We start from the raw sequence: 27,144 nt of genomic DNA, 5'->3' as shown, positions 1-27,144 counted from the left end.
AGGATGAGGACAGCACCTGGCACGCGGGGGGTGGGGGGGTGGGGGTGGGCGTTCAGAGGGCCGCTCTCCCAGCCCAGCAGCACATTTTCACAAAAGCCAGAGCTGAGAACCATCAGGGAAGGGGCTCAATGAATACTACCAGGAGGAAAGAGGCAGGTTTTTGATCCCATAGAGAGCCTCACCCTGCCCACAGCAGTGGCTCTCAAACTTTGGGGGGCATCAGAATCACTGAGGGCCAGATAAACTGCCGATGGAGGCACCTCGCCCCAGAGTTCTGGATTCAATGGGGTAGGGCCCGATTGTGTATGTTCCTAACATGTTCTCACTTGCTGATGCCGCTGGTCCAGGAAACACACTTTGAGAACCACTGGTCAACAGTGACCCGGCCTTTGACCAGCAGTTGGGTGAGAGGAGTCAGGAGGGCCTGGAAACCCAATGGGCTTCCTCAGACGGTTCCTGTGGCTGAGCAATGTCCCCTCTCCTGACCCAGGGCTTCTCGAGTCCTCGAAGTGAGGGGTACTCATGGTGTGTGGGCCGGTGTAGGCCCCCACACTGTTTCAGAACCAGACAAGCACAGACACTGAGACTGAACACTCAGAACCTAGCTGTCCAGCAACTTGACGGAGTCCTTTTCGGTCTGCTTGAATCAAATAGTCAACATTTGAGCTCAGGATCTTTGTTTTTTATTTTACTTTCTTAGTAGTTCATTTGTATTGTATTTCTCTAAAGTCTCAGGCCATGATGGATTAACACACAAAGCAAGGCAAACTGGACCCCCGCCACAGACTGTCTGAGAAGCACTGCTCCCACTAGCAGCTAGAGAAGAAAGCCCAGAACTGGCCACGGATTTCCACCGTCTGGGAGGCTCCAGCTCACCAACAAACTGGGCAACTGTGATGCGCACGGTAGTCTATTCAGCACCGTGGGGGGGGGGGGGGGGGGGGGGGGGGGCGCGGGAGCGAGGCGCGGGGGGGCGGGCGGGTGGGGTAGGTGAGCCAGGAAGCAACACCCTCATCTCCTCTCTCACCGGGTTTATCTCCTCACGTGTGAGGACACACAAAGAGCCCATGGTAAGGTGGTCTCACCACCAGTAACAGACAACAGCATGGTGACAGTGGTGACGACCGTCAGCACCACCAGGACGTGGCCCGGAATGTCCCCTTGGTACTGCACATGCTGGTCCGTGGGGGTCTTCCCTCTCTGCACTCACCCCCTAGGCGATCCTCAGGCGATAAATGCCATCCTCAAGTACAAAGTCTCTGTCTATCCTCTCTCTTGTGCCCCGGACTCCAACATCCAGCTGCTGACTCAGCTTTTGACCCATCTGCACCTCAAACTTGGGTCTGAAACAGAACTCTGCTTCCCTGATTCTTCCCCAGTCCTCCCCATCTCAGGAAACAACACCCCCTCTCCCTGTGGGGCTCAACCCCAAATCCTTGACTCTTCCTTCCACGTTCCATTCAGCGGCCACTCCGAGGCTCTGCCTTCAGAACAGACCCTTGGTCCGACCATTCCTCAGCGGCTCCCAGTGCTTCCCCACTACACGCCACCGTTACCTCTTGTGTGAGCAGCTCCAAAGACTGCCTGACTCGATGCCCCACGTCCCCCAAAATTGCTTCTCCTTCCACCTCTCTTCTCTACCTGGCAGGCAGTGTCATCTTGTAAAACAGTAAGCCGATACATGTCATTTCCCAGCTCGAAGTCATCGAAAGACTTCCCAATCTACTCGCAATAAACTCTCAAGTCTTGACTCTGACCCACAAAGTCTCTAGACCTGACTCCCACCTACCTCTTCTGCCCCATTTCTTGTAATCCACCCCTTGTTTGCGCCTTCCAGACACTCCCTGGCGGACACACTAAGCTAGCTACTGCCTCAGGGCCTTTGTGCTTGCCACCCGCCTGCCTAGCCTGTTCTTTTCCCTGCTGTCTGGAAGGCTTGCTACTCCTTTCACTCAAGTTTCTGGCTCAGAAGTCAACTCCTCTAAAATAGCGGGGCTCGCTAATGCCCATCACTCTGTTAACCTCCTCCCTTACTTTTTCTCTTTTGCACTTTATTTCCACCTGAAAGGACATTACTTGTTCATTCACTCGTCTATCATCTAGTTCCTTTCCTAGAATGGAAACTCCGTGAAGGGCAGGCACCTGGTACTCTCTCTGCATCCCGAGAACTTAGAATAGCGTCTGGCATATCTATTGACTGAGAGAATCGAGAATGTACTAAAGTTAATAAAGAGATTTCTGTGTGCGGGCACAGTACCAGGACCAGAGTCATTTCACTCAATACCCACGACAACGAGGGGCCCACAGAGGCACCTCCAATTTTAAGGTTGGGAGCAGTGAGGACCCGTGGAGAGCACCTCCCAGCGTCTGGAGAGAGGAGCAGCCCGTCACAGCCCCCCACTCTCCTGGCCTCAGGAGCGGGTCTGTGACTCAAGCTAATGAGGAGCCTTTCTTGGATTATTCAGCTGGAATCGGCAAACGGGAGTCTTTTCTCTCCGGGGTGGAGCTGGGCGCTGCCCGCAGCCACGGTTCCAGGTCGCTCTGAGGGCCAGGCTGAGGGAACGGCAGGTGCGCGCGGAGGACAGAAAGGGTCTTCCCGGCGTTCAAGGCCCTGGCTCCTGCTCGCCCCAGGGGACCCCCCACCGACCCACCCAGTACAATTAGAGGAGTCCATGGCTTTCCATTTCCGCCCCCGAAAATCTGAGTCAGGTTTCTGGCGCTGACAAGCCGGTACTCGGACTAGAGACAACGCGCACTCTCAGACTCGAGCTCCCTGCGCTCCGGCCCGACGTACAGAGTGAGGAAAAGACAGAGCCCGGGAAGGACCAGGGTGGTCTGGCCGGATCCCCTCCCGCCCCGTGGCTGTGAAGAGTCTCCACAGTCTGCAGGGCGACCCAGCGCCACCCGGGCTCTTACCTCGGAAACCGGACCCCGACGGCAAATATGGTGACGCCTCTTTCCTTCAGCTGCTCGGCGGGCAGCACCACCTGCCCTTGGGACCGCCCGTCAGTGGCGACGACCAGGATCTGGGGCACGGAGGCATTTCTGCCCCCGGGGAACCCCTTGTGCAGAAGGTATTTCAGGGCGAGGCCTGTGTCTGTGCGCCCTCCTCTGAGCTCACAGGGAAGGAGAAAACAAGGCTGAGCGTCAGTCACCCACGGACGTGACAGCCGCGCTCTCCCAGCAGAGGCCCCAAGTGACAATTCCAGCATGGGACGTGCACTTTCTCACTCCCTGAACCACACTGGAGAGTAGAAATGCACTTTTCCCGTGGACTGAAGGCTCACCCCGCACACTTCTGTTGTGTTACGTGATAGTGTCATTCTCTGGGCACGTCTTTTGACTGTCTTCCCGCGCCCACCCTACCCCCCCGCCTCCGGTGACAGCTCAGGGCTGACAACCCTCATTGTGTGCGTCTCTAACACCCACCTCCCGCCTCCCCCTATCTGTATCATTCCCTTCTTGTTACGGCGGGGGGGCGGGGGGGGCGGGGGCGGGATGGAGGGGAGCAGGTCACTGAGCTGAAGAACACCGTGTGCATCTGTAAGAGTGATCGGAGGGCCTGAGGGGGGTCACGTCTGTGATCAGGCCTTCCTGGCTCGCTTTCCAGCTCAGGGTTGGGTGCTGCAAGGCTGAACTGATGGACGACTTCCAGATCAGGGGACGTTACAGTGGTCCCACCTCACCACAGCCTCGTTAGAGGGACGGTCCGCTGAGCTTGGAGTGAAATCTTACAGTAGGACGCTCACATCCTGGGGCGGTGGGTGGGGGAGAACTGCCGGCTCTGAGAGTCAAGTGGGCAGAAAATGGCGATTCCCTACAATGGGTTTTAGGCCAAACCTTTCAGTGGGAGGCAACACCGACATGAAAAACAGCGTTGAGGCTGATGGAATCACGGCGGATATTAACTGTACACACGGAGAAAACCGTTAGATCGTCGTTCTGAAGTGCTAATCACAGACTGTAGATTTGGGGGTGCACAATTATTCTCAGATCACACTGAGCGTCAGTGAAGGCAATGCCTGCCTCGCAGAGGGCCCTACGGTGGTTCTTCTAATGTGCAAACATCCAAGTGACGGGAGGCACGGCCAACCTCTGTGTGTGTGCACGTGTGAATGTGTGTACACTTTTGAAACGCAACGCTGAAAACGCTCCGTTCTCATGCAAGCCCGACGTGGCCCTCCTGCCCGGGCATCTCTCCTGCTCTGTTCTCCTCCAAGCGGCTCCCCAGAGATCCCTCTAGGCTCCTTTCATTTAGTGGTTCCTTCTTCCTCTCGGTCCTCAAAGACCTCTCCATTCAGCAGAGAGGTGAGGGAAGAAGAGCAAGGAGGAGTGTGCTTGGAAGGATTTATGGACCAGGCCCAGAATATTCTTTACTTTTACTGCTTTCTGTCCTAAGTGAGCTCTTAAAGGGCAATTCTCTCTGTGGAGCTCCATTAAGTTAATAAATGTCACAAGAGTGGATAGCTCCCAGAATGAAGACTCTTTGTCTACTATATATCAGCATCTGCATCAATTAGAAAGCCAGTTTTCAGCCCACTGGTGTTTACTGTGGACTCTCTAAAGGGAAGATAGTGAGAGGGAGACCAGGAAGCATAACATGACCCCAGCCCTCAACAAACTATTGGTCTAGCTGAAGAAACAGGACCTACCAGCAAATAATAATTATCAATCAAAGGATGACAATTAATGAGAGTTCTGAGGAGGGCTTCACTGTGGGGAAGAGCTGTAAGGAACAGGCTCCTCAGCAGGGAAAGTGTCTCATGGGGTCTTGGTGGGTCCGTGGATTAGGAGAGGAAGAGGCCACCCCAATCAGGGGAAAGGGTGTGAACAAAGACGCTGGGGAACACCACCAGCCGAGTCCTGGGTCTAGTGAGCAGAGCCTGGCTTGGGCAAGGGGCTTATCCAAGGGGAACAGAGCACACCAAGTACCCCCAACCCTCTTCACGCTCTGCTGGGTCACACATGAGATACTGAGGACAACCAAGAGGATTTTGACTTCCGAGAAGACTGCCACCTTTACCAAAGCTCGTGTGTGTGTGAAATCTTCCTCTAAGGTTCCTGGAAAGGCAAACTGTTTCCCGTTTCTAAAGGATAATACTCATGCTGAGTTGCCACTTCATGCCAAATATTTCACCTACTCCTGTTACTGAATGTAATCCTTCCAACTATGGTAAAAGGTAATAATAATACCCTCATTTAACAGATGAGGAAACTCCAGCCCAAGGGACAGTAATACTAAATGCTAATATTTCCAGAGCACTTCTCATGTGGCAGGCACGACCATGTTTTTTTTTGTTTTGTTTTGGGGTGTGTGTGTGTGTGTGTGTGTGTGTGTGCAGGTGCTAAGCTCCAATAATTCTCACCATAGCTCTCTGAGATACGGGGAGTTCAGGGAAAGGCCTTATCGAAGGTCACACAGCTCATGAACGTGGAGGCAGGACTTGAACCCTGGGCCCTCCACCTCCAGAACCCAGGTTCTTAACCATAACGTCATACAGCCATTCAAGTCACCTGCCTCTCACCCAGCTAGTGGAGGTCAGAACTGGAGTTTAAACAGTCAGGCCGATTCCAAAGCCAGTGGTCTTTCTCTCTCCAGGGGTTGGCAAATTACAACCTGTGGGCCAAATCTGGTCTACTGCCAGTTGTTATAGATAAAATTTCACTGGGAAACAGCCATGCCCATTCAATTATGTAATGTCTATGCAGAGACCACATGGCCGGCAAAGCCTGAAGTATTCCTCGATGGCTCTTCACTGAAAAAGTTTGCTGACCCCCACTCCAGACTATTCTACCCAAATGGTCACAACACTCTCTGTTCATCAAAAGCCAAGGAGTGACCATGGAGCTCCCTGGGCCTTCATGCCCCTGGCAGTGTGCCCTATGAGCCTCCTGGATGTGGGTAGAGAGAAATCAAATGTCAAAGACATGGGAGCCCAGGCTCCCAACTGTACTGGCCTGTGGGGAGTCTGCCCTTCCTATTACTCAGCACACAAATGCCTGCGCTATCTGTCCTCTCCACTTTTGCTCCTTAACCCGCCTTTCCCACTGGAACTCTCTGCAGGCCAGGTGAGATCCCTAAAGACTTCTGAACTCTGGGAAATGAGGAAAAACCCTGCCACCTCTGTGGTCCTTACTCTGTAGAGCATTTCTAACTCACAGTCTGGCTCCAGACAACGGACGTCTGAGGCCAGAGTCTCTCCGAAATTTTTCCAATTCCTCTCGAACGGGACTAAACCAGATTGAAAGTAAAGGCTCACAGACTGACTACTGTCTCGGGGAGTTGTGATTGCAATGCATGGACCTTTTTTGGCAGGGGTGGGGTGGGGTTCCAGAATCTAAACATTTTGCCACTCAAGTGGGTTAAGAACACGGGCTCCAGAGCCATTGGGGCTCAAATATTAGATCTGAAATTTATTAGCCAAGTAAACTAAAAAAGTTACTTAACCTGAAACTCAGTTTCCTTCCCTGTTAAGTAGGGAAAGTAACAGTAGTGAGGATTAAGTGCTGCACCCGGTGCCTCCTAGTACCTAGTGAGGACTCCATCAGTGATAGTTACCATGATAAACTAACAGTCCTATTCCAAGAAGTTTATCTTTTGAGTTAGTCTCAAATTCCAATGAGTTTAAAAATCTCTTGGGAGGCAGAATAATGGAGATTCTCAGATCCTATCACCAGAGACTCCAAATTGGTGGTGGGTGTGTGACCAGGCTGAGAGTCTACATTTCAAATCAGCTTCCTCTGCCCCAGGGAGTCTGATGCAGGTAATCTATGGAACAGATTCTGAAAAATAATTCATCAGAAAACTCACTGTAGGTAGAGGGGTTTGATTACAGGTGTTTTTTTCCCTCTCTTTTTTAAATCAATAGACAAAAATCTTGGAATCAGTGTAAATGTATCCTTTTAGAAGAATGATTTAATATACTATGATAGTTCAATTCATTGGGTTATTATATAACCATTAAAAAGGATCAACATGAAAAATAATGCAGCTTTATGCAAAAAAAAAAAAAAAACCACCAAATAATAAGTTAAAAAAGAAACAAATGCTTTGTAATTATAACTCCTCTAAAAGCTATCTGTGAATGTTACCTGTGGCTTGAAAGACACCACAGATAGCTATAAAAGGCTTTGTGCTAAGGTGAAGTGGTGCTATTTCTGGAGAGCTATCTAAATACAGTAAAACTCTGATAAAGCTACGCATGGGGTCCAAAAAAAATGCAATCACAGAAAATCAGAGCTGCGTTCTTGGGAGATTAGGGAAATGACTGAGGGAGGCTGCAGAGCCAGTTGGCCAGGAGCTCTAGTCATTCGGAGATTTGGCTGGCCATGCTCTATCTGATTTTATGCTATCACGGGGTGCAATACTTGATTGCAGTATTTTTTAAACAACTTTTTGCAAAGCAGAGACAAGGGGTTGTCAGGACGGTTCCTTAGCCACCTCAAAACACACTTTCAGGGGATCGCTGTGGTCTAAAAAGGCAAGTATTTGGGGGGTTTGGGAAGAGCTGTCCCAATCAGTCCAGCCTTTAAAATTTCACTGCAGAAAAAGGGTAGAGTCCTGGAGAGGTCATCACTCCCACTCAGCCAACATTCCTCTGTACTGATTAATAACAACATCTTAATATTTAGTGTCCTCAGCGACCCTGCAACTGTGGCCAAAAAATTAGTTACTGCCTCCTTGCCTTGTTTGCTACCTCTTATAGTCATCGTAGGACACACGAGCATTAACCACGCACAGCCCGGTAAGAAGAGCTGACCTTGTTCAGACACATGAAGAGGCTTCTTTCTCCACCCACCGTGTCCTCATCTAGCACCTTCTTACTGAGTCTCTGGACTTCCTATGTTGTGAATAATACTCTCAAGCCCTTCATTAGGACTTTCAACACAGCTGAGAGGAAGGTCAACCAACTCTTTAGGGGGTGAGAGGGGAGGGGAGGGTGGAAAGAGGTGGAAAAGGACAGCTGGGTGGGGTCTACTGGATGAGCCCCTTGCCTCTGTGGTCCTGGCCAAGTCACCTGTTCCTTCTCAGCCTCAGTAGTCTCTTCCATAAAATAACGGGCTGGAACAGATACTGATAATCTACAAAGTGCCTTTTTGAACCAATTTGCTGCAATTTGCTTAGTTTTCAGAAGACAGCAGGGCCAGATGATGGAATCAAAGTCACCCAATTTTTCACTTTCAGTCCTAAACTTAAACCAACAGGTTACTTTTTCTTCTGCCAATGTTAACATGCATATAATGGGTACAGAGATGTTTTTGTAATAAAATGTTGTATCAATAATGATATACACTTCATATACCATAAAATTCATCCTTTTAAAAGTATATAATTACCTGGTTTATTTTTTTTTTTTAGATTTTATTTATTTATTTGAGAGAGAGAATGAGATAGAGAGAGCATGAGAGGGGGGAGGGTCAGAGGGAGAAGCAGACTCCCTGCTGAGCAGGGAGCCCGATGCGGGACTCGATCCTGGGATTCCAGGATCATGACCTGAGCCGAAGGCAGTAGCTTAACCAACTGAGCCACCCAGGCGCCCATCCCTGGTTTTTTAGTATATTCACAGAGTTGTGCAACCATCCCCACTAAGTCCAAAACATTTCATTGCCCCCAAAAGAAGCCCTACACCCATTAGCAATCACTCCCTATTCCCCCTCCTCACCACCCCTGGGAGTGACTAATCTGCTTCTGTCTCCACAGATTTGCCTATTCCAGACATTTCATATAAATGAAATCATACAACATGTGGTCTTCTGTGTCTGGCTTCTTTCGCTGAGCATCCTATTTTCAAGGTTGATCCATGTTGGGGCATGAATCACGTCATCCTTCCTTTTTATGGCTGAATAATATTCCATTGTTTGGATATACCACATTTGGTTTATCTATTCACTCACTAGACATTTGTGTTGTTTTCATTTTTTGGCAATTATAAACAATGCTACTCTGAACATCAGTATACAAGCTTTTCTAGGGGCATACATTTTCACTTCGTTCGGAGTAGAGTCGTTGGGTCATATGGTAAGTCTGTGTTTACCAGCCAGACTGTTTCCAAAGCTGCTGCACCATTTCACAATCCTACCAGCGGTGCATGAGGGTTCCAATTTCTCCACGTCCCTGCCGACACTTGCTACTGTCTGTCATTTATCTTAGCCTTGCTAATGGGTGTGAAGTGGGAGCTCACTACAGTTTTGATGTGCATTTCCTTAATGACTTAAGGACACTGAGCATCGTTTCAAGTGCTTATTGACCATTTAAATATCTTTTCTGGAGAAATGTCTGTTTACAAGGTTTCTTGTTGGGATGATGAAAATGTTCTAAAATTAGATTACAGTAATGGTTGCATAACTCTGGAAAATACACTCAAAATCACTGAGCTGTCCCTATTAAGTGTGTGAACTTTATGGTATTTAAATTACGTCAATAAGGTGCTTTTAAAAGGCTAATGTGCGTACTAATCATAGGGCAGGGAGGCAGTGGGAGAGACCTTTCAAAAGTACAGATCCTAAGTATCTGGTATTTAAGTATCCTAGGCCCAGAGAGGGATTCATTAGGTCTGGGAGGGAACCACAGCACCTGCATTTTTGACACACTCCCTAGGCAGCTCCGACCCAGACCTTCTGACCAAAGATCTCACTTTAACAAGGGCTGCTCTGGGTATCGGAGCCCAAGACTGTTTCTCTATAGGAGACCATTCTTGAGGGGGTAGAAGGCTCCAAAGAACTAGGAGAGACCAGTGCACACTAACGGCATTTTTAACAAACATTTCAATGTGCTCTTTTCCCTTGTACTTTCTTGCATTTGACTTGCCTCTCATTCTGCTCAGGGCACCCCTGGGCTGGGATAGATAGCCTGAGATGAAGCCACTGGGGGTGCGTATAGGGTACCTATAGGGCCCCCAAAGTTCCTGCTGTGCCCAGTGTGGGGGTGCGGGCTTCCTGAGGACACTGGCAGACATACAGCGGCCCGTGACTGGGAAAAGGGCCGCCGAGTCTAGGGCCTTTGCACCTGAAGTTGGTGGCTGGCTATAAAGGGCTGGGACCACGGACATCAGTGGGACATCAGTGGGACTTCAGTGGGCACACGCACAAAAGGGGCAGCAGACACCACAGAGGATCCAGAGATCAGAGGGGAAGGAAAGGCTTCTTCTGTGTGGGTTTGTGAACGCGTGTGTGTAGCATGCAGATATAACACACTTTCATATACATAAAGATGTATGTGTGTGTATATTAGACATGTATATAAAACATACACAAAATATTTACATATGCATATTTGCATATACACACACATCAGCTGACTCGTGATGGGAATAATGTTACGACCCTACTACATACATAATTTATAGGGCATGTATGTGCATGAGCTCTCCAGAACAGAGTCACACTGGAGGACAATCAACATGAATAGCTATTCAGAAATTTTTAAAGCATTCTTAATAACAGAGGAACACTGACTCTTTCTAGAAGACAAAAACGAGGCTCCAAGAAGTGTGGCGAGCCGTCCCAGCCACAGTGGTGACCAGGGAAAGAACTGGGAGAAAGAGCCAGAGTTCTTCCCACCACCCCATGCTCTTGACGGGTCTCGACCTTCACTAGCCACTTGGTCCCAGGTTAACTGGCAACTCCACACAATAGCAGCAAACAGACTTTCTTTTTTAACTTGCATGTAAGTTCCCACCTGGGACACTGTTATGTAATAATAAGGAGCAGTCCTGAGAAGGGAATTCTCGTTACAGACTGTGCACAGCTGGGGTTCCCGAAGCCAAACCACAGCCCTCCCTCGGGCCAATCACACCCTTCTAGGGAGCGATCTTAAGAGCCCCTGGCCTCATCCTAACCATGGCAGCATCTGATCATACATACTTGAAGACCATCCTCTTGATTTTTGCCTTCACTTCCTGTTGGGATGAAAACGAATCCAAGCGGAATTCCAGACGAGGAGCGGAACTGAACTGGAGTGCTCCCACTCTGACCTGCAGTAGGAGACAGAGGGCCCAGGGGTCTGAGAGCGAGGTCAAGTCACAAACATTCCTAAGGGACAAGAAAGGACGAGAAAGGTGAATGACCCTGCCTCCTGCCCACTCAACAAATACCAGTACCAAGGCTTTCTCCAGTGTCCCTGAAAGAAGGTTCCAAAGGCCAGGAGGAGCATCTGGAAGGAAACAGTGAATCTGCCTAGGTGCCGTACTGACAACTGCCAGTTCAAACTTCTCAGCCCACATTCTGGCAGCTCTCCCGGCGGGGCTGTGAGCATCTCTAGGGCAGGGTCTCTGGTCACGCTTCCAAAGGCCTCCCAGGTGCAGGCACTGTTTTCAGCAATCTCACACATTATTTCATTTAACCCACAGAGCGCCATCAATACTCACACGGCTGCTGGAGAAACTAAAACACAGAGAGGACATGGATCTGGCCCAGGGCTAGTGAGAAGGGGAACCGGACCGTTGGACTTGGTGCCTCCGGCGCTCACTAAGCCTCAGTTACACGGCTTGCCTTCTTAGCCAGCGCGGGCGTGCAGCACCATGCTGCCGACCCAGCCCCGGGCGCCGCAGAAGTGAACGGGTGGGCGCGGGGCGGTCCTTCCAGGCCTGCTCCTGCCACGCTGGGGAAAGGCCAGCTCTCCTGACCGGAGTCACACTGGAGGACATGCAACACTGGAGCCGAAGGGCCTCCCGCAGGGGAAGGAGTCAGAGCCACGGGTGATTCCAAACAGACTTGGCCTCCTCATTCAGGAGGCCATTTGAAAAACTCCAACGCCTTCCAAAACCGGAGAAGGGAAACTGAATAAAGTCACTTTCTGGGCCCTTAGGACACTAGCCTGTCTCGAGCAGAAAAGGCTATACACATTTAGGCCTCCTCTCGAGGGCCCACGCCCTGTACCCAATCACTGGCTCTCCAAAACCCCTGGAGAAACTGCATTCTCGCTACTATGCTCTTAACTAACCCCAATTCTGGCCAAGATTGCAAATAGGCCAAGTGATTCATATTTCAGCAATGAGGCTGCCTTTTACCTACTACTTGAACTCCTTCACTGCTGATCCCTGAACAGGCTTGGTGCTTTGGAGACCATCAAAGCACTCAGCCCCACTGGGCCAGCTGCGTCTGCTCCCAATGAGCACAGCCCAGCAGATCTTGCTTTAACAGGAAGTTCTGAGGAGCTGGTGAGCATCTTCAGTAGAAAGAAATTTAAGTCTTGGGTGGGCGTGTGTGGGAGATGGACACTGGAAAACAGCAGTAGAGAAGCTCAGGAGATTCTGAGGAACAACCCTCTGGAAATCTCCCTTGAAGTCAGCTTGTGATCAAGGTGGCATCTCCAATTAGTGGGGGAAAGATGGTCCAGTCAGTAAGTGATACTGGGACAACTGAACAGCCACCTACAAAATAGAGGATCAATCACAAATGGATTCAAGATTTACACGTGTAAGAATGTAACCATGAAAGTTCTAGAAGAAAACTTGAATGTCTTCATAACTTCAAAGTGGAAAAAGACCTTACTGTGCCTTGAAATCCAGAAGCCATAAAGGAAAAGGTTGATAAATCTGACTACATAAAGAAAAGTTCTGGGATGCCTGGGTGGCTCAGTCGGTTAAGCGTCTGCCTTCGGCTCAGGTCATGATCCCAGGGTCCTGGGATCGAGCCCCACGTCAGGCTTTCTGCTCAGCGGGGAGCCTGCTTCTCCCTCTCCCTCTGCTCCTCCCACTTCTTGTGCTCTCTCTCTCCCAAGTAAATAAAATCTTTAAAAAAAAAAAGTTCTGCAGAGCAAAACATGCCATAATGCAATAAAAAATGAAGACAAACAGGGGCGCCTGGGTGGCTCAGTCGTTAAGCATCTGCCTTCAGCTCAGGTCATGATCCCAGGGTCCTGGGATCGAGCCCCACGTCGGGCTCTCTGCTCAGCGGGGAGCCTGCTTCTCCCTCTCCCACTCCCCCCTGCTTATGTTCCCTCTCTCACTGTGTGTCTGTCAAATAAATAAATAAAATCTTTAAAAAAAAAAATGAAGACAAACAAACGTTGTTTGCAGCTCAAGTCAGAGGCACAGGGTTAGTTTTCCCAATATGTAAAGAGTGTCTAGGAATTCATATGTAAAAGACCAACAACACAATAGAAAAATGGGCAAAGTGATCACACAGGAAATACAAATGTCTCTTTAGTATGAGAAAAGATGCTTAACTGTACCACAGGGAGATGTAGCAAAAAGCTAAATACAATGTTTGCAGGGGAAACTAGCAAGTTCTCAAACATTTCTGGTAAGAACATAAATGTTACTGCATACATGGAGAGCACTTTGTCAATATTATTGAAAGTTACAATTGCAGGGGCACCTGGGTGGCTCAGCATCTGCCTTCATCTCAGGTCATGATCCCGGGGGTCCTGGGATAGAGTCCTGCATCGGGCTCCCTGCTAAGTGGGGAGTCTGCTTCTCCCTCTTCTCCCCCACCCCCGGCTCGTGCTCTCTCACTCTCTCTCTCAAATAAATAAATAATCTTAAAATAAAAAGTTACAATTACATAGGAAATTTATCCTACAGATATACTTCCGTATGTGTAGGAATGTGTGAGATAATGGATTTACGAGCTCACAGTGTATTTGTAATATCAAATGTCTGTCAGTAAGGGATTGGTTAATTAATCCTCAGGAAATCCTTATGATGGAACATTAGTAAGCTGTAAAAAATAATATAGATCTATATTAAGGCCAGGTTACCTATATACCTAGATATGGAAAGACTTCCAAGATAACATGAAGAGGAAAAGGCGAGGGATGGAACAGTGCATATAGCATGATATACTTCATATTGCTTTGTTTGCATGAAGCGATTCCGGAAGCATGCTCATGGAAGCAGGTAGGGACGGGGGCGCCTGGGTGGCGCAGTCGGTTACACGTCCGACTCCTGGGTTTCGGCTCTGGATGTGATCTCAGGGCCACATGCCCAGCATGGAGTACACTTGAGACTCGCTCTTCCTCTCCCTCTGCCTCTCCCTACCATGCGTGTGCGCATGCTCCCTCTCGCAAATAAATAAATAAATAAATAATAGATCTTTTTAAAAAAAGCAAGCAGATAGGAAAACTGGGCAGATGGAAAATGTGAGTAGGGACACTCGGCATTGAATGTGTTTTAATTGAACCATGTGAATGATTACTTGGTTAAAAAACAACTCCCTTGAGGCCAGCAGCAGCTGGGTCTATTTACTCGACTCAAACAGGAAGGCTACAACATCAAAACAAAACAAGATGGAAATAGCTTGAGTCAGTGGTTAAGGCATTTAATGTAATTGGTGGGTTGGGAGCAAAGCAGTTGCCTTTTATCTTTGGTTTACTGTATGCTCAGGAGCGAGCCTGCCCAGATTGCTCGCTGCTCTATAATCGCTCTGCTCTCCGCTGCAATCACTGTATTAGAGCCAGGAAGCGAACTTCTCGGCTTTTAATTGCTGGGAGGAAGACTTCAAACACCTTCCATCCACCTCCACAATGGAGCATCCATGACAAGCCTTAACTTACAGCGACTTGAAAGCTAAAGTTTTAGAAAGTAAAATAAGGCGCAGATCCCTTGCACATGGAGGAATAAGGAGTCAGAGAAACGCAGCAGCAAAAGCAGAAAGCCTGAAGCACAAATCAGATCGAACCATCTTCAACGGCTCTCCTGCAAACACCCTTTGCTAGCATCCCAGCAAGTCTGAGCGGCTCAAGGTCCACATGCTCACTCGCTCACTGAAACAGACCGCGCCGCCAACCCCCTTGCTCAACGAGTCTTGCTGCGAGAAAGTTTTTCTCAGGTCCAGCCCAAACAGAGGCCTCTGCATGCCCAGATTCTGTCTGAATGAAATAGAGCCACTCTGCACCTTCTTTCACCTGAACGTGATAATCAGCTTCCCTCATCTATGGAAGTTTCCAGGGCTCTCACTGCTCTGGCTCCTTGGGGTGGGTACTGCCTGGTTTGCCAATTTCTAACCTAAAAATCAGCCTCCGGAACATAATGCCATATTTTAGATGTGGTCTGGCAACACCGGGTTTTAATTCCCTGAACTCTGGGGACCTGTGGTTGACCAGCCATGAAGTCTTTGTGGTGGTTTTCTTACCCTCTTGGCGGACGCTGAGTTCCATCAGCACCCACCCCTTACACAAACACACACACACAGTGCCACCATGCCAGCTATCCATTTGCCATGTGACAGGGTGACTTCTGAGGGTCACCTCATTCTGACCCAGGAACCACCCACAGGAAGGGACAAAGGTCCTAATGGAACAGGTCCTGAGCTGAGCGTCTAGAGCCCCAATCCTTCCACACTTAGCTGTGTCCTCCGGTTACTGTGTGACCCCAGGCAGTTACTTAGCCTCTCTGAGCCTGTTTCTTCATCTGTAAAATGTTCACCAGTAATCCACACAGCTCTTCTCTCCCAACCTACCATCCTCTGGGGCCTCCAGGCCACCCATTTAAACAGGACACACACTACCTCACTGCCAACATCAAACGTTCGATCTTTATGGCTCTTTCTCCACAAATAACTCATGAAACTTCATAGGGGAAACACCTCCCTTGAAACGCAGGACCCTGTGCAGAAGGTGGGGACTCAGCAGTCCTTGGCCCCGGCCCTCGGAGGACCTGCGATGGCTTCACAGGTGGAACGTCCAGGCGGCTCAAGCCCAGATGGAATGGTTTCTGCTACGGTGTCTTTGGATGGCCGTGCCGGACGGCCTGCGGTCCAGGACGATGTGCTCACTCTCCTCAAATTACCTGCCATTCTGGAGAAAATCTGGCTTTCATTAAAAGCCACTTTTGCTCTTCAGTCCTAGAGGTTTTTCTGGGATTAACCCAGGAATGTCACCAGAAAACCACTTCCTTCTGCAACCTGTTTGCAAGTAGTCTCTAATTCAAGTTAAGTATGGCTTCTCAGACCAAAACACCCTTAAATTTTGATTTTTGAGTAGGTTCACATGGTTCACAATCCATCAAGTATAAAAAAAGTAAAACGGATGAGTCTCCTCCTGGATTTGCACCCCATCTGCTCAGTTCCTGGCCTCGCTCTCGACAGCAGATCACTGCTCTTAGCCTCTTTACAGATCTCTCCAAGTACAAACATAGACTTTTTACCGCCCTTTTTCATAAAAAGTAACACGTTACATATACCATTTGCACCTTTTCACTCTCATCTGGGTTGAGGCCCCTCCATCCAAGAGAGCTTCCCCATTCACTTTCTACAGCTGCCCCGTGTTTCCCTTATGAATGCACCCTAACGAATTCACCTGTCCCCTGTGAATGGGTGTTTGGATTACCTGAAATCTTTTACGATCGTAAACAACTCTGCAAGGAATAACTGTGTGGTATTTTGCATCTGTGGGAGTATCTGCAGAATAAATTCCTTGGGGTGGAATTCTTGAGTCACAGGGTCCAGGCCTTTGTAATTCGGACAGACGCTGCCAGATTCCCTTCCTAGAGGTGGCACCAGGTTATACTCCCACCAGCAGTGCAAACCCACTTCTACAGATCTGCCACCGGGGCAAGTCCCCAAACCGGATTTTTGCTAATCCAGTAGGTGAAAATGGTATTTCGGTGGCAGTTGTGCTGTTACAGGGGGTGAGGCTGTCTAAGGGCCATTTGTGATCCAATTTCCGGGAACTGTGTTCGTTGCCCATTTTTCTACTGGGTTGTCCCAAGATGCCCCTTTTAGCAGCGAGAACCACAGTCAGCACAATCTGCTGCTATTTAAGAGCGGCTCTCCAGAGCCAGGAAGAGCAAGAAATGAAGAAACTGGCTGGATTCACTCAGGCAGGAGGAGCTCCTCTCAAGTGAACATACGGGGTGGGAGGTGCACTTCATATTGAGACTCTGGTCTTCCGAGGTAGAGTTTCTGTCTGTCAGCACGCCTTCCCTTTTCCACTGTTCCATGAACACCTCTCCCTAGCGGGGAACCGAGAACGTGGAGCAGCCCATGACTCACACGTGGCCAGATCCTCTTTCCCCTCTGACTACGGGGACTGGTCAAGGGATTGTCACGTGACCCACACCCGCCCCGTGGGAGCCCTCCCTGGGACCTTCTGCCGCGTGTGCAGGGAGAGAAACCCACTTTCTTTTAACTGGGATCACTGGCTTGAGGGGCAGTGCGCGGCAAATTTTCCATGTAAGGAAAGCCTGCGTGGGAAGAAAGCCAACCAAGGAACACAAAACTGACAGAATGAGCCCTTAGATCCTGCCATGCCTAGAACCAGGACCCACCCCCTTGGTCTTCCTGTTCCACGAGCCAGTGAATGTCCTCTTCTTCTTTTTTTTAAAGAGTTATTTATTTACTATTTTAGAGAGAGAGAAAGAGAGAGTGTGGGCACTCGCGAGCCGGGGAAGGGGCAGAGGGAGAGGGAGAATCCCCAGCCCCCGAGGCGGGCTCAGTCCCTGACCCTGAGACCACGACTCAAGCGGATGCCCAACCCACTGGGCCACCCAGGCGCCCCGTAAATGTCCTCTTCTGCTTAGAACTGGATTTTTGTCACTTGCAACCAAAGATGCCCTAATACAAAGATGACAAGACTTGCACTCACCCTCTCAGGGTTGATGTCCAGAGCGTCACAGACCATGATGGCAAAGTGCTTGGACCTTTCAAAGCTCCCCTTCCCAACGCTGTGCGACCCGTCTATCAGAAACAGGACGTCCACTGCGGCCGAGCACTGCATCACTAGGGGAGAGTGGAACACAGTGGGTGACAGCCCGCTTCCCTGCCCTCTGGTCCCCAGAGGGTCTCCCTCCTGAAGCAGAGTGGAGGCAGAAACAACCCTGGGGTGGATCAGGTTGCTGCTCTTCTTAGCACACGGGTGAAAACACCACAGGAGAAGGTCCCAGCCAGAGGCACTCTCCTCTGCAGCAGGAAGCACACTCCCCTGCCCGCCCCCCACAGTGGGCACAAAGCTCACCAACAGGCCCTTGTGTGGAAGTCTTTGTAATACGGGAGGAGTCCAACTCAACAACGTGAATGGAGCCCTCAGAGGACAGGCTACTGGGCCAGTGAGGGACACCGTAGAGCCTTGGTCCCAGCCCTTGGGGGCCACAATCTAGTCCAGGATCCAGCCAGATACCCTGGTGCATGAGGCTGCATGACCCCAGAGTTCAAGCGAGGATAGCACTGACTGTGTCTTCCCTACATGCCATGCACTGTCTCCGACACTTTATATGTGCTAATTCTTACAACCACCCTAAGACAGACGGCTATTTTTTAATTTTTTAACAGGTTTATTGAGATACAATTCACATACAAAAGAATTCATCCATTTAAAGTATACAATTCAGGGGGCACTGGGTGGCTCGGTTAAACATCTTGATTTTAGCTCCAATCATGATCTCAGGGCTGTTGAGACCGGGCCCCGTGCTGGGCTCTGCTCTGAGTGTGGAGCCTGCTTGGGATGCTCTCTCTCCCTCTCCCTCTCCCCAACTCATGCACGCATTCTCTCCAAAAAAAAAAAAAAAAAAAATTAATTAAAAAAATAATAGAGTAAAATATATAATTCAGTGGCTTTTAGTATATTCACAGATACATTCCATCCTTGCCACAGTCATATTAGGACATTTTCCATCACCTCAAAAAGAAACACTAGACCCTTTAGCGATCAGCTCCCTAGCTCCCCACCCCACCCCTAAATAGATGTATGGTTTTTACTCCCAGTGGAGAGATGAGGAAGAAGGACACAGGGCAGTTCAGTAACCTTCCTAAGACCAAAGTACCAGTAAGCGGTGGAGCTGGGAAGCAAACTCAGGCTGTCTAGCTACAGAATCCGCATCCCACCACCTCACCGTCAGGATGTAGGAGAGTGGAAGTCAGAGAAGCACCAGCAAGAAGGCACCAACCAGAAGGCAGTGACTGAGGGGGATTTCACAGGAGAGGGAGGGACGGACACGCAGGGTCTCTGGGAACAGGCTGGGGTGGCTTGAGCAGGTGGAGTGGAGCTGAAAAGGGTGGAAGACGAAGGAACATGGAGGGAGATGAGGCTGGTTGGGGAGACGGTGGTCACATAGCAGAAGACTCCCGAGCAAGACCAAGAAATTCAGCAACAAGGATTTACCCAAGGTTTTCACCCAGGATGGAGACCTAGGTCAGGCCTGTTGGGGGAAAATGACTCTGGCCACAGTGTGAAAGGAAGATGGGAGTGGGGCAGGAACATTCTGGAGTCAGGCAGAGGCCAACATGGGGGTCTAGAAGGTTGACTGACACATAGGCTTACTTTTGTTAGCCGCTGAAATCTTCCCAATGGTCTCCCTGCTTACGTGGACTTCCTGAAGAGGATGAGACTGGCGTACTAGGAGAGAAGACACCAGAAGCAGTCATCACAAAGCAGAGAGGGGAGGAGTCTTTGTCCACATTATGTGACCAGAACCAATAGGTAGTGAAAGGGAAAACTGGAATGTGGAGGAATTTAAGGACGTTGCATCTCAAAAATCACCAGAAACCCCTCCATTGCTTCATCAGGTATCTTTGTATTTAAATTTGGGTATTTTGAAGCAAAAAATTAAAAATATACATAGAGGGGGATTCAGAGAGCCTGTGATTCTGATGAGTTTTGCCCCTGGTTAGGCATGACAACTGGGTGCCCCCCCGGAGTGCAGCACCTTGCCATAAAAATTAACCTTGGATATGAACATACAATTCACAGACAAGCACAAGGGAAAATGTCTGAACAGGTGACAAAATGTTTTTAACCCAAACAATAAGATACCCTTTTAACTGCGAAATTAAATGACCAGCTTCTTCATTTAAATGTAAATGGGGAAAGATCAAATCAGGAAAAACCTTCCCAGTGGTGGCCCTGAGAACTGGTAGAACCCTTTTAGAAAACAATTTGGCCAAATGAATGAAGAGTCATAAAGCAGCTTACAGCCTTTGCCCCTGTAGTATGGCACCTGGGAAGGGATTCGAAGGAAGAACAATTTTAGAGAAGGGAAAAGGTACATCAGGACTCTCCTTTCAGGGTTACTTGTGATGGAGGAATGGTGGAGATAACAAATATCCAGAAAGACAGGGCTATGAGTAAACGCTGATAAATTTGTTCAGTGCAATTAATATGAACAAGGGCTAAGAAGTTTTCGGATAGGAAGTTCGTGAATATATCTTTCATTCTCTTATATGATGTCCAGTAAAATGGTAATGATGGTATGTTTAAAAAGTAAACTCTTGAAAGCAGGGGTAACATGCCAAGGAAGCCCCAGACTGCTGAACACGAGCCAATCGTGATGGAAGTCCTAAAGGCCATGAGGGTGCCACCTGGAGGGCTATTCTGAAAAGCCAAGTGCACTCGATTGATGGCTACCGGCAGAAGTCCACGCGCAGAAGCTTTATAAATATCCACGGGCGGTAGGTAAGCACGGAGGAAATATAGTGAGGTGGGCAGAGCAGGGGAGCAGGCCAGGCAGGGGGCAGATGAAGGAATGTGGGGGGGCTATTGGGAAAAGGGGTAACGGGGAGTGGGGGCAGGGAATCACGCCAGGCAGGTACGTTGGGCCCAAGGGGATCTGTGACTGCCAGGAAAGTCATTAGGAGGGAGAAACCAAAGGAAAAAGTCAGGGTCTGGGGTGGGGATGCCTCTTGCTTGCGACACACACCCCCTTAGTCAGCCACCCCCTGGGCTCGCCCCAGCCCCATCTTCTCTGGCTCCTCTCCACTCACTACTCGCCAGTGCAAACTAACGTAGCTCCCAGTTCTCCCCACCTAACCTTCCAGTGGACGGTTTCTGCTCACCAGATAGGCCCTTCCCTCAATCTCGACTCACAGAGGATGGTTCTTGGCCAAAATGCTGAACCAGCCATTAGCCCTGCAGACAAGAGTATGGGACAAAAATCTGACCGTCTGCCACTGCGGTTTTGTCACCAGAGGTAGAAACAAGACAAACTACAAATAAAGACTGCAGACTGGGTTTGCAGGGAGAAAAAAACCCTTCCACTTGCATAAAAAATGGCATGTTGGGACAGAGGCTGGGCAATGGTTCAAAACCCGAAAATTCACTCAATAATTCAGCAAATTGGTCTTCCAGAACACAGAGGCTCTCTGCTTCACTGCGGTCCGAGAGCAAGGTCTTGCCGACCCGTGCGGCCGGCTGCCCCCGCCCATCATGCCGAGCTGCTCCCATCAGCCCAGCTGCTCTAGAAGCTCCCAGGGGCAGGAACATCTCCAGCCAGCCTCTCAAAGCCTAGTCCAGCCCTCTGTGCACCGCACGTACGCACTAAGGTTTCCTGAGTAAGCCCATGGAGGACTAAGCAGGGCCCAGGAGCCAAGGAATCTCCAAGGCCCTACAAAAAAAACCCAGAAAAACACTGGTCCTTTTTACAAGTCTTACCAGCAAATTCCCCAGCTGGAGACAGGCCAGCAGCCTCCCCCTGAGGGGAAGGCTGGGACCAGAGACCACTCACTAAAGATGTCACTCAGCGAATGTGTCTTTCTATACCGTGTGCTCAGCTGTTAACGGCAGGTGCCAGGCTTCAGATGAGCCCTCCTTGTGCCTTGGGTGACGTCCCCTCTGCTCCCCTACAAGGTCACCTCAGGACGGTGCAGAGCTTCCCCCACAGAACAGGGAGCTGATGAATGTGTGACTGTTGGTTCCCCTTCCGGGTGGGGCTAAGGAGTGGGCAGGGCGAGAATCACTAATCTAGTCAAACCCTTTCACTTTACAGATAAGAGAGCAGAGGCCTAGTCAGATGATTCCTGTACTTTCTCCTCCCTCAGAGGAGCCCCCAGTGGTGAGGCCAGCCCAGAAGTCAGAAGACAACAGCTGTGCGACCCTGGGCAAGTCACAAGCCTCACCGGGCCTCCCCTGCCTCATCCGTCCAACCCAGGAACGGTCAGGTCAAGTGCTCTGTAAACTGGACAGGGCTGCAGAAGGCAAGTTCTGCAATGAGCTAGAGCAGAACCTGGGCTGTGCCCGAGCCTCCGGGGGCCTCCTTCAGGCCCTGTCCCCAAACATATCTCATTGCTCCTCAGTCCCCTGACCACGAAGCTACTATGTTACACCATCTACCCACATGGCTTAGAGAGGGGGGCTAGGGGGGCTGAGCAACCACCCACCTTCTTCCAGCCTCTCTTATCTCCCCAGGCGCCAGGGAACAGGCAGGTGGCGACAGGATTCAACACAGCGGAGGCTCACAGACCACAAGAGGATCCTGAGCTAGACTTGGGTGGCCGGACACCCTGTCCACTTGTTCTTACTTGCAGGACAGCAACCTGCAAGACACTCTGTTTCCTTTCTACCACCTCATTTTAACAAGGCTAGAATTTGGGAGAGGAGTAAAAACAGAGTTGATTTTCTCCGTTATTCGTTCATCTATGCACTTCCGGAACACTTCTGTGTGCCAGGCCTGGTGCTGGGCGCCGAGATTATACAGTGGTGAATACACAATAGGTAGGATCTCTTTCTTGTGGAGCTTCTATCTGGTACAGAAGATGGACGCTAAGTTTTTAAAAATTCACACACAAGTACTACATAGCAGAGGTGCCTAGGGCTACAGGTATTAAGGGCACTGACCTCACCTGGGGGAACTGGAGGAGCTGCGCTGGCTGCTGACGGGTGAGTAGGAGTTTACCGGGGTGGCAGTGTTGTGTGAGGGGTGATCTAGGCAGAGGGGTCACCTGTAAGAACCCCTAGGCAGGGAGGGAGCAAGGGGGCTGGGCGGGATTTGGAGGAATGTCGGCTTTGGCGCAGAGGGAGAGAGTACCAGAGGGCACTCTGAGGCCTGAGGTCAGATAAGCAAGGTCTCTTAAGAGCAATGAGGTATCATTTAAAAATTTTAGGCAAGGGGCGCCTGGGTGGCTCAGGCAGTTAAGCAGCTGCCTTCTGTTCAGGTCATGATCTCAGGTCCTGAGATCGAGCCCCACATTGGGCTCCCTGCTCAGCAGGGAGCCTGCTTCTCCCTCTCCCTCTGAGCCTCCCAGCTGCTCACTCTCGCACGCTCTCTCTCTCAAGTAAATTTAAAAAAAAATCTAGGCAGGGGGTAGGGGTGGAGAGGGGTCCAGGCATGATCAGATTTGCATTGGTTTTTTTTTTAAAGATTTATTTTTTTATTTTAGAGAAAGCTTGGGGGTGGGCAGAGGGCAGAGGGAGAGGGAGAGAGAGAATCTCCAGCAGACTTCCCACTGAGTGCGGAGCCCAATGTGGGGCTCGATCTCACGACCCTGAAATGACCTCAGGCAAAATCAAGAGTCAGACACCTAGACAACTGAGCCGCCCAGCGCCCCAGATTTGCATTTTGAAATGACTGTTCTGTGCACAATGGGCTGGAGCAGAACCAGGTGGACCCAGGGAGACCAATCGGGAGACTACTGCAGTGGTCCAAGCATGAGATGATAGGGCTCACACTAGGCAGGTGGCCATGGAGTAGAGAGTTGCAGATGTATTTGAGAGACCTTTAGAAGTTAAAACTGACATGATGTGAAGCAAACCAAACCCCTTAACACCTTACCCCTGACCAAAAAAGCTTACCTCCAGAAAACAGGAAAATGAAGAGGACTTCCAGCAACAGGAAAGAGGGCATGTTGATATAACTATAGGGCAGGACAGGAAAAAAAGCATCAGCAATTAACTCTGTGTACCCCAAGTCACCCCCAAATGAGAAGAAAACTACTCAGCCTTTTTGAGGGCACAAAGATGACCCTAGAGGCTCCTCCTTGCCATAATAAGCATATTAGCCAGAAAAACACCCAAACTCCCTAAAAGTCATGGGAGACTTTGCTCCAATGACTTTGTTTCAAAGGATGGTCTAACATCTTTCCCGGACACCCATCCCCCCACCCCCACAGCTCCTTCACAGACTCCACGAAGGTATGCTCTGCCCGAGGTTAAGAGTCCTGGGTCCTAGTTTGGCCAGGCCCTGACAAGCCACATGACCTTGAGTAAAGTCCCTCCTTCTCAGTGCCTCCATTTCTTATGAGGAGTTAGAGAGATTGAAGATTTGATTTCTAATATCCTCATTTTCTGAAACCTTCTAGCAAGGTCTGGAAGCCTACACTTTCCAAATTATTTATAAAAAGTAATGTGCAACAAAAGTGGTTTTTTTTTAATTATTGCCTAATCATGTTTATAGTATAGATAAAATTCAGTTCCATGGGGCCTGATAACAATTTTTGAGGGAGATAAGGGTGGAAAGTAAGAGCTTTTAGTAAGAACGATAGACTGTAATTTGATTCTATAAGAGCACATACATGAGATATACTTCTGATTTTAGCTGTGAGGCCCAGGAAATAGATCATTCATTATCTTTTCAACCACAAAGATATGATGTACAATTCCGACGGTTACACTTTAGCAAGTGTACTCGCAAGTAATATAAGAGCTGAAAGGGATCATACAGAATGAAATTTATAGACTTTTTCCCCCCAGTATAAGTTAGTGGGGAGAAATCTAAAAATATCTGAACAATAGGTTCTAGAAATTCTATTTTTTGCCTTTTGGGATCCAATACTTATTCAAGGTCTTACCCTCCACATTACATTTGCCCATTAGAAAAAAAAGACAGCCACAGGTAGGTCTCACTGAAGTTTCCTTCTGTTAAACACATAATGTTGACAGTCACTCGGGACAATTCCAAAGAGAAAATCCCAGACAGAGACATGGAAAGGGAAACACTGCAGGGAACCCGCCCCCCCCCCCCCAGGTTCCAGAGAAGAGAGCAGAGGGCAAGGTGGTCGGTACAGCATGGGGTACCCACGGGTGCAGCCCAGAGAAACTCACTTCCGCCTGATGCACCCAAATCAGAAAGTCCCTGTAACGTCTTAAGTAAACAACGCTCTCCTGCATTCCTGCATCTAAGAACGTGGAGGAAGGGCCGAGTTTTCATTTATGTATCTTGGGTCTTCGGATCACCCCCCCGCCCCCATCTCCACTGGCGGATGTCATTTCTCCAAAACGCGGGGTGGGAGTTTCCTGCTCATCCTCAGCAGCTCACCAAATGCCTTTAAGGTAACCAGCACTAAAATGAATTCTGTTGTCAAACACCCTCCACCATCTCTGCCAGGACATTAAGAACACATCTCCCAGCTGCAGCAACAAAACACAACTTGACTCCTCATTCAGAGGATTCTGAGCAGGCTGGGGAGCAAGGGCCGCATTGGAAATCTGGAGTTCCCCAAGAAATACAGATGCTTTTGCAGGAAAGTTTAAAATGAAAGTCTCTGTGCCTCAAATGACCGTGAGGCTCACATCTTCACCTAACCTAAGTGGCCAGTGGAGAGTGACTATTACAAGAGCGAGAAAGTCAGGAGCTTTCGCAGAGGGGAAGATGGACAGAGAGGATACGGGACGGTGGGGCCGACACAGCTCCTGTTAGCTTCCAGGCCAGCACATGCCAGCAAGACAGACCTTCCCTTCCCCCAAAGACACCTTTTCTTTCCTCTCACTCCATACAACCGATGAAGGACGAGTTCCCACCTGCCACCTGGGAGCCAGGTAAGGGTAAGGCATGGGGACAAGAGGCAGTGCAATGCCGTCTCGTCCTTGGTTAGACTCAGGATGATTTTCTGGGGTCACAGCTTCTGACCCTGGGCACGTGCAGGACTCTGAGGCTTATCAATTTTTTTTTTTTTTTAGAAAAGCAGGAGGACACAGTGGAAGAAGTATAGAAGGTTCCTACCACATAGGAAGGCACTCAGGAAACATGGGGTCCCCTCCCTCTGCTAGGAGACAAACCAAAGCCACTCCATCTCGCTCTCTTATGTGCCTCTGCATGCCCAGGTGAATGTTTTCCAGAGTCTTCTAAGTTTCTGCTCATTAAAACAAAATTTATGTTGGCAATCTGCAAATCAACGCAAGAAGTCAAATGCCTCCTGATAAGTGTGCAGACCAGATGGGGCTGGCTCTGGGACCTCAGCGGTGCTTCCCAACCCTGTGCCCACAGCACGGCCCTTCCTGTCACTCAGCCCACACCAAAACTGCTTGCTGATGCGTGTATCTCACCTGCCAGGTGGCAAAAGCCTCAGGGACGGAGTCTTAGTCTCTGCTGGGGCCCCAGCCACCTGCGCTTGTCTGGCACACAGTAGGGAGATGCGAACTTGCTGGGTACACTAAGCACCACCATGCCGACTTCCAGACGAATCTTTGTGCTCACTACACTCCCTGCATTCTTTTTTATGCCAAGATAAAGGAAACAAACGCTACTTCGGTGCTGGTGAAGTATTAATAGCACTCCTTGCTGTCTGTTCCCACCCATTATCTCAAACATGCCACCCCTATACCAAAAACCTGCTTGCAATACTAATTCCACATTCTAAATACAACCCTGCATCTAAAAACTTTTTTAAAAAAAGGATGAACTGCATAGTAAAAATCCAACAGCTACCACCATCTAGTGAGCAGTAAATATACCGCGTGCCTGCCATCGGGGTCTGTACTTCTGCGTCTTCTCCCTCTTAATCCTCACAGCCAGCCAGCGAGTGTGTTATCCCCATTTTACAGATAAGAAAACTGAGGCACAGAAAAGTTGTGTTGCACCAGGTTACACAGCTAATCAGTGGATCGGACTCCCTCTAGTCTCCCAGTGATCTGTTCAACCCACCCCCTCCCGATTCTGGGGGATTAAGGTAGAGGAACAGAAGCATAATTAAAAATCTGCCACCTGAATCTGCCCTTTGGCAGTTTTCCACAAGCTAATACCTGCCAGCAACTCCCACACTCAGCACATAACGTGAGATTTCCAGAACTTTCTGCATTCTTGTGCAAAGTAGTCAGGAGTGGTCTGCATCCTGGGGCAGAAACAGATCTATCCTTCCCAGGTAAGCCTTGTCAAGCTTTTTCCATTACAAACACCTCATTTGTTCCTTTCTGTTCCATTACCCATGCTAATCCCACATTATTCCTGGCTCCTGGGGCGCTCACACATGGACTCAGCTGCTTTTCACCCCCCCACCCCCCCTTCTTCTGGTGCCACGCAGCACCCACTGCACCAGGGACAGCAGGTGAGGGAGGTTGGCTTCAGGACTCATGAAGAAGCGGAGGCCAAAACAAGGCTACTTTTGGGGGAAAAAAAGGGCCGGACTGGCAAGAGCTGAAGGCAGTTTTGCAGGACAATGCCTGCCTTCTCCTCTATGATCAGAAAGAAGTTCGAGATGAAAAAGGAAACCCCTTCTACCTCCTTACAAAATGCAATGCCAACCCCAAATATTAATTAGATGAGCCCTTGGCAGCCTCCTCTC

At 49.5% G+C, this 27,144-nt stretch overlaps 1 protein-coding gene across 1 annotated transcript in view; it reads right to left on the bottom strand.

Annotated features, from left to right (window-relative positions):
- Positions 1-23,494, bottom strand: part of VWA2 (von Willebrand factor A domain containing 2) — a 34,809-nt gene extending 11,315 nt beyond the window's left edge. The window contains exons 1-5 of the mRNA XM_032423006.1: positions 23,441-23,494; positions 19,199-19,273; positions 17,528-17,661; positions 10,864-10,973; positions 2,917-3,111 (exon numbers count right to left, since the gene is read on the bottom strand). Coding sequence (XP_032278897.1) covers positions 2,917-3,111; positions 10,864-10,973; positions 17,528-17,661; positions 19,199-19,273; positions 23,441-23,492 — 566 coding nt within the window. The 5' untranslated portion in view covers positions 23,493-23,494. The remainder of the gene's footprint in view (positions 1-2,916; positions 3,112-10,863; positions 10,974-17,527; positions 17,662-19,198; positions 19,274-23,440) is intronic.
- Between the last annotated feature and the right edge of the window lie 3,650 nt (positions 23,495-27,144).

Source organism: Phoca vitulina, unplaced genomic scaffold, assembly GCF_004348235.1.
Source record: "Phoca vitulina isolate PV1807 unplaced genomic scaffold, GSC_HSeal_1.0 scaffold28, whole genome shotgun sequence".
NCBI classification, from domain to species: domain Eukaryota; kingdom Metazoa; phylum Chordata; class Mammalia; order Carnivora; family Phocidae; genus Phoca; species Phoca vitulina.
The sequence above is the reverse complement of the archived record's forward strand: the minus strand, read 5'-3'. Positions and strand labels throughout refer to the sequence as shown.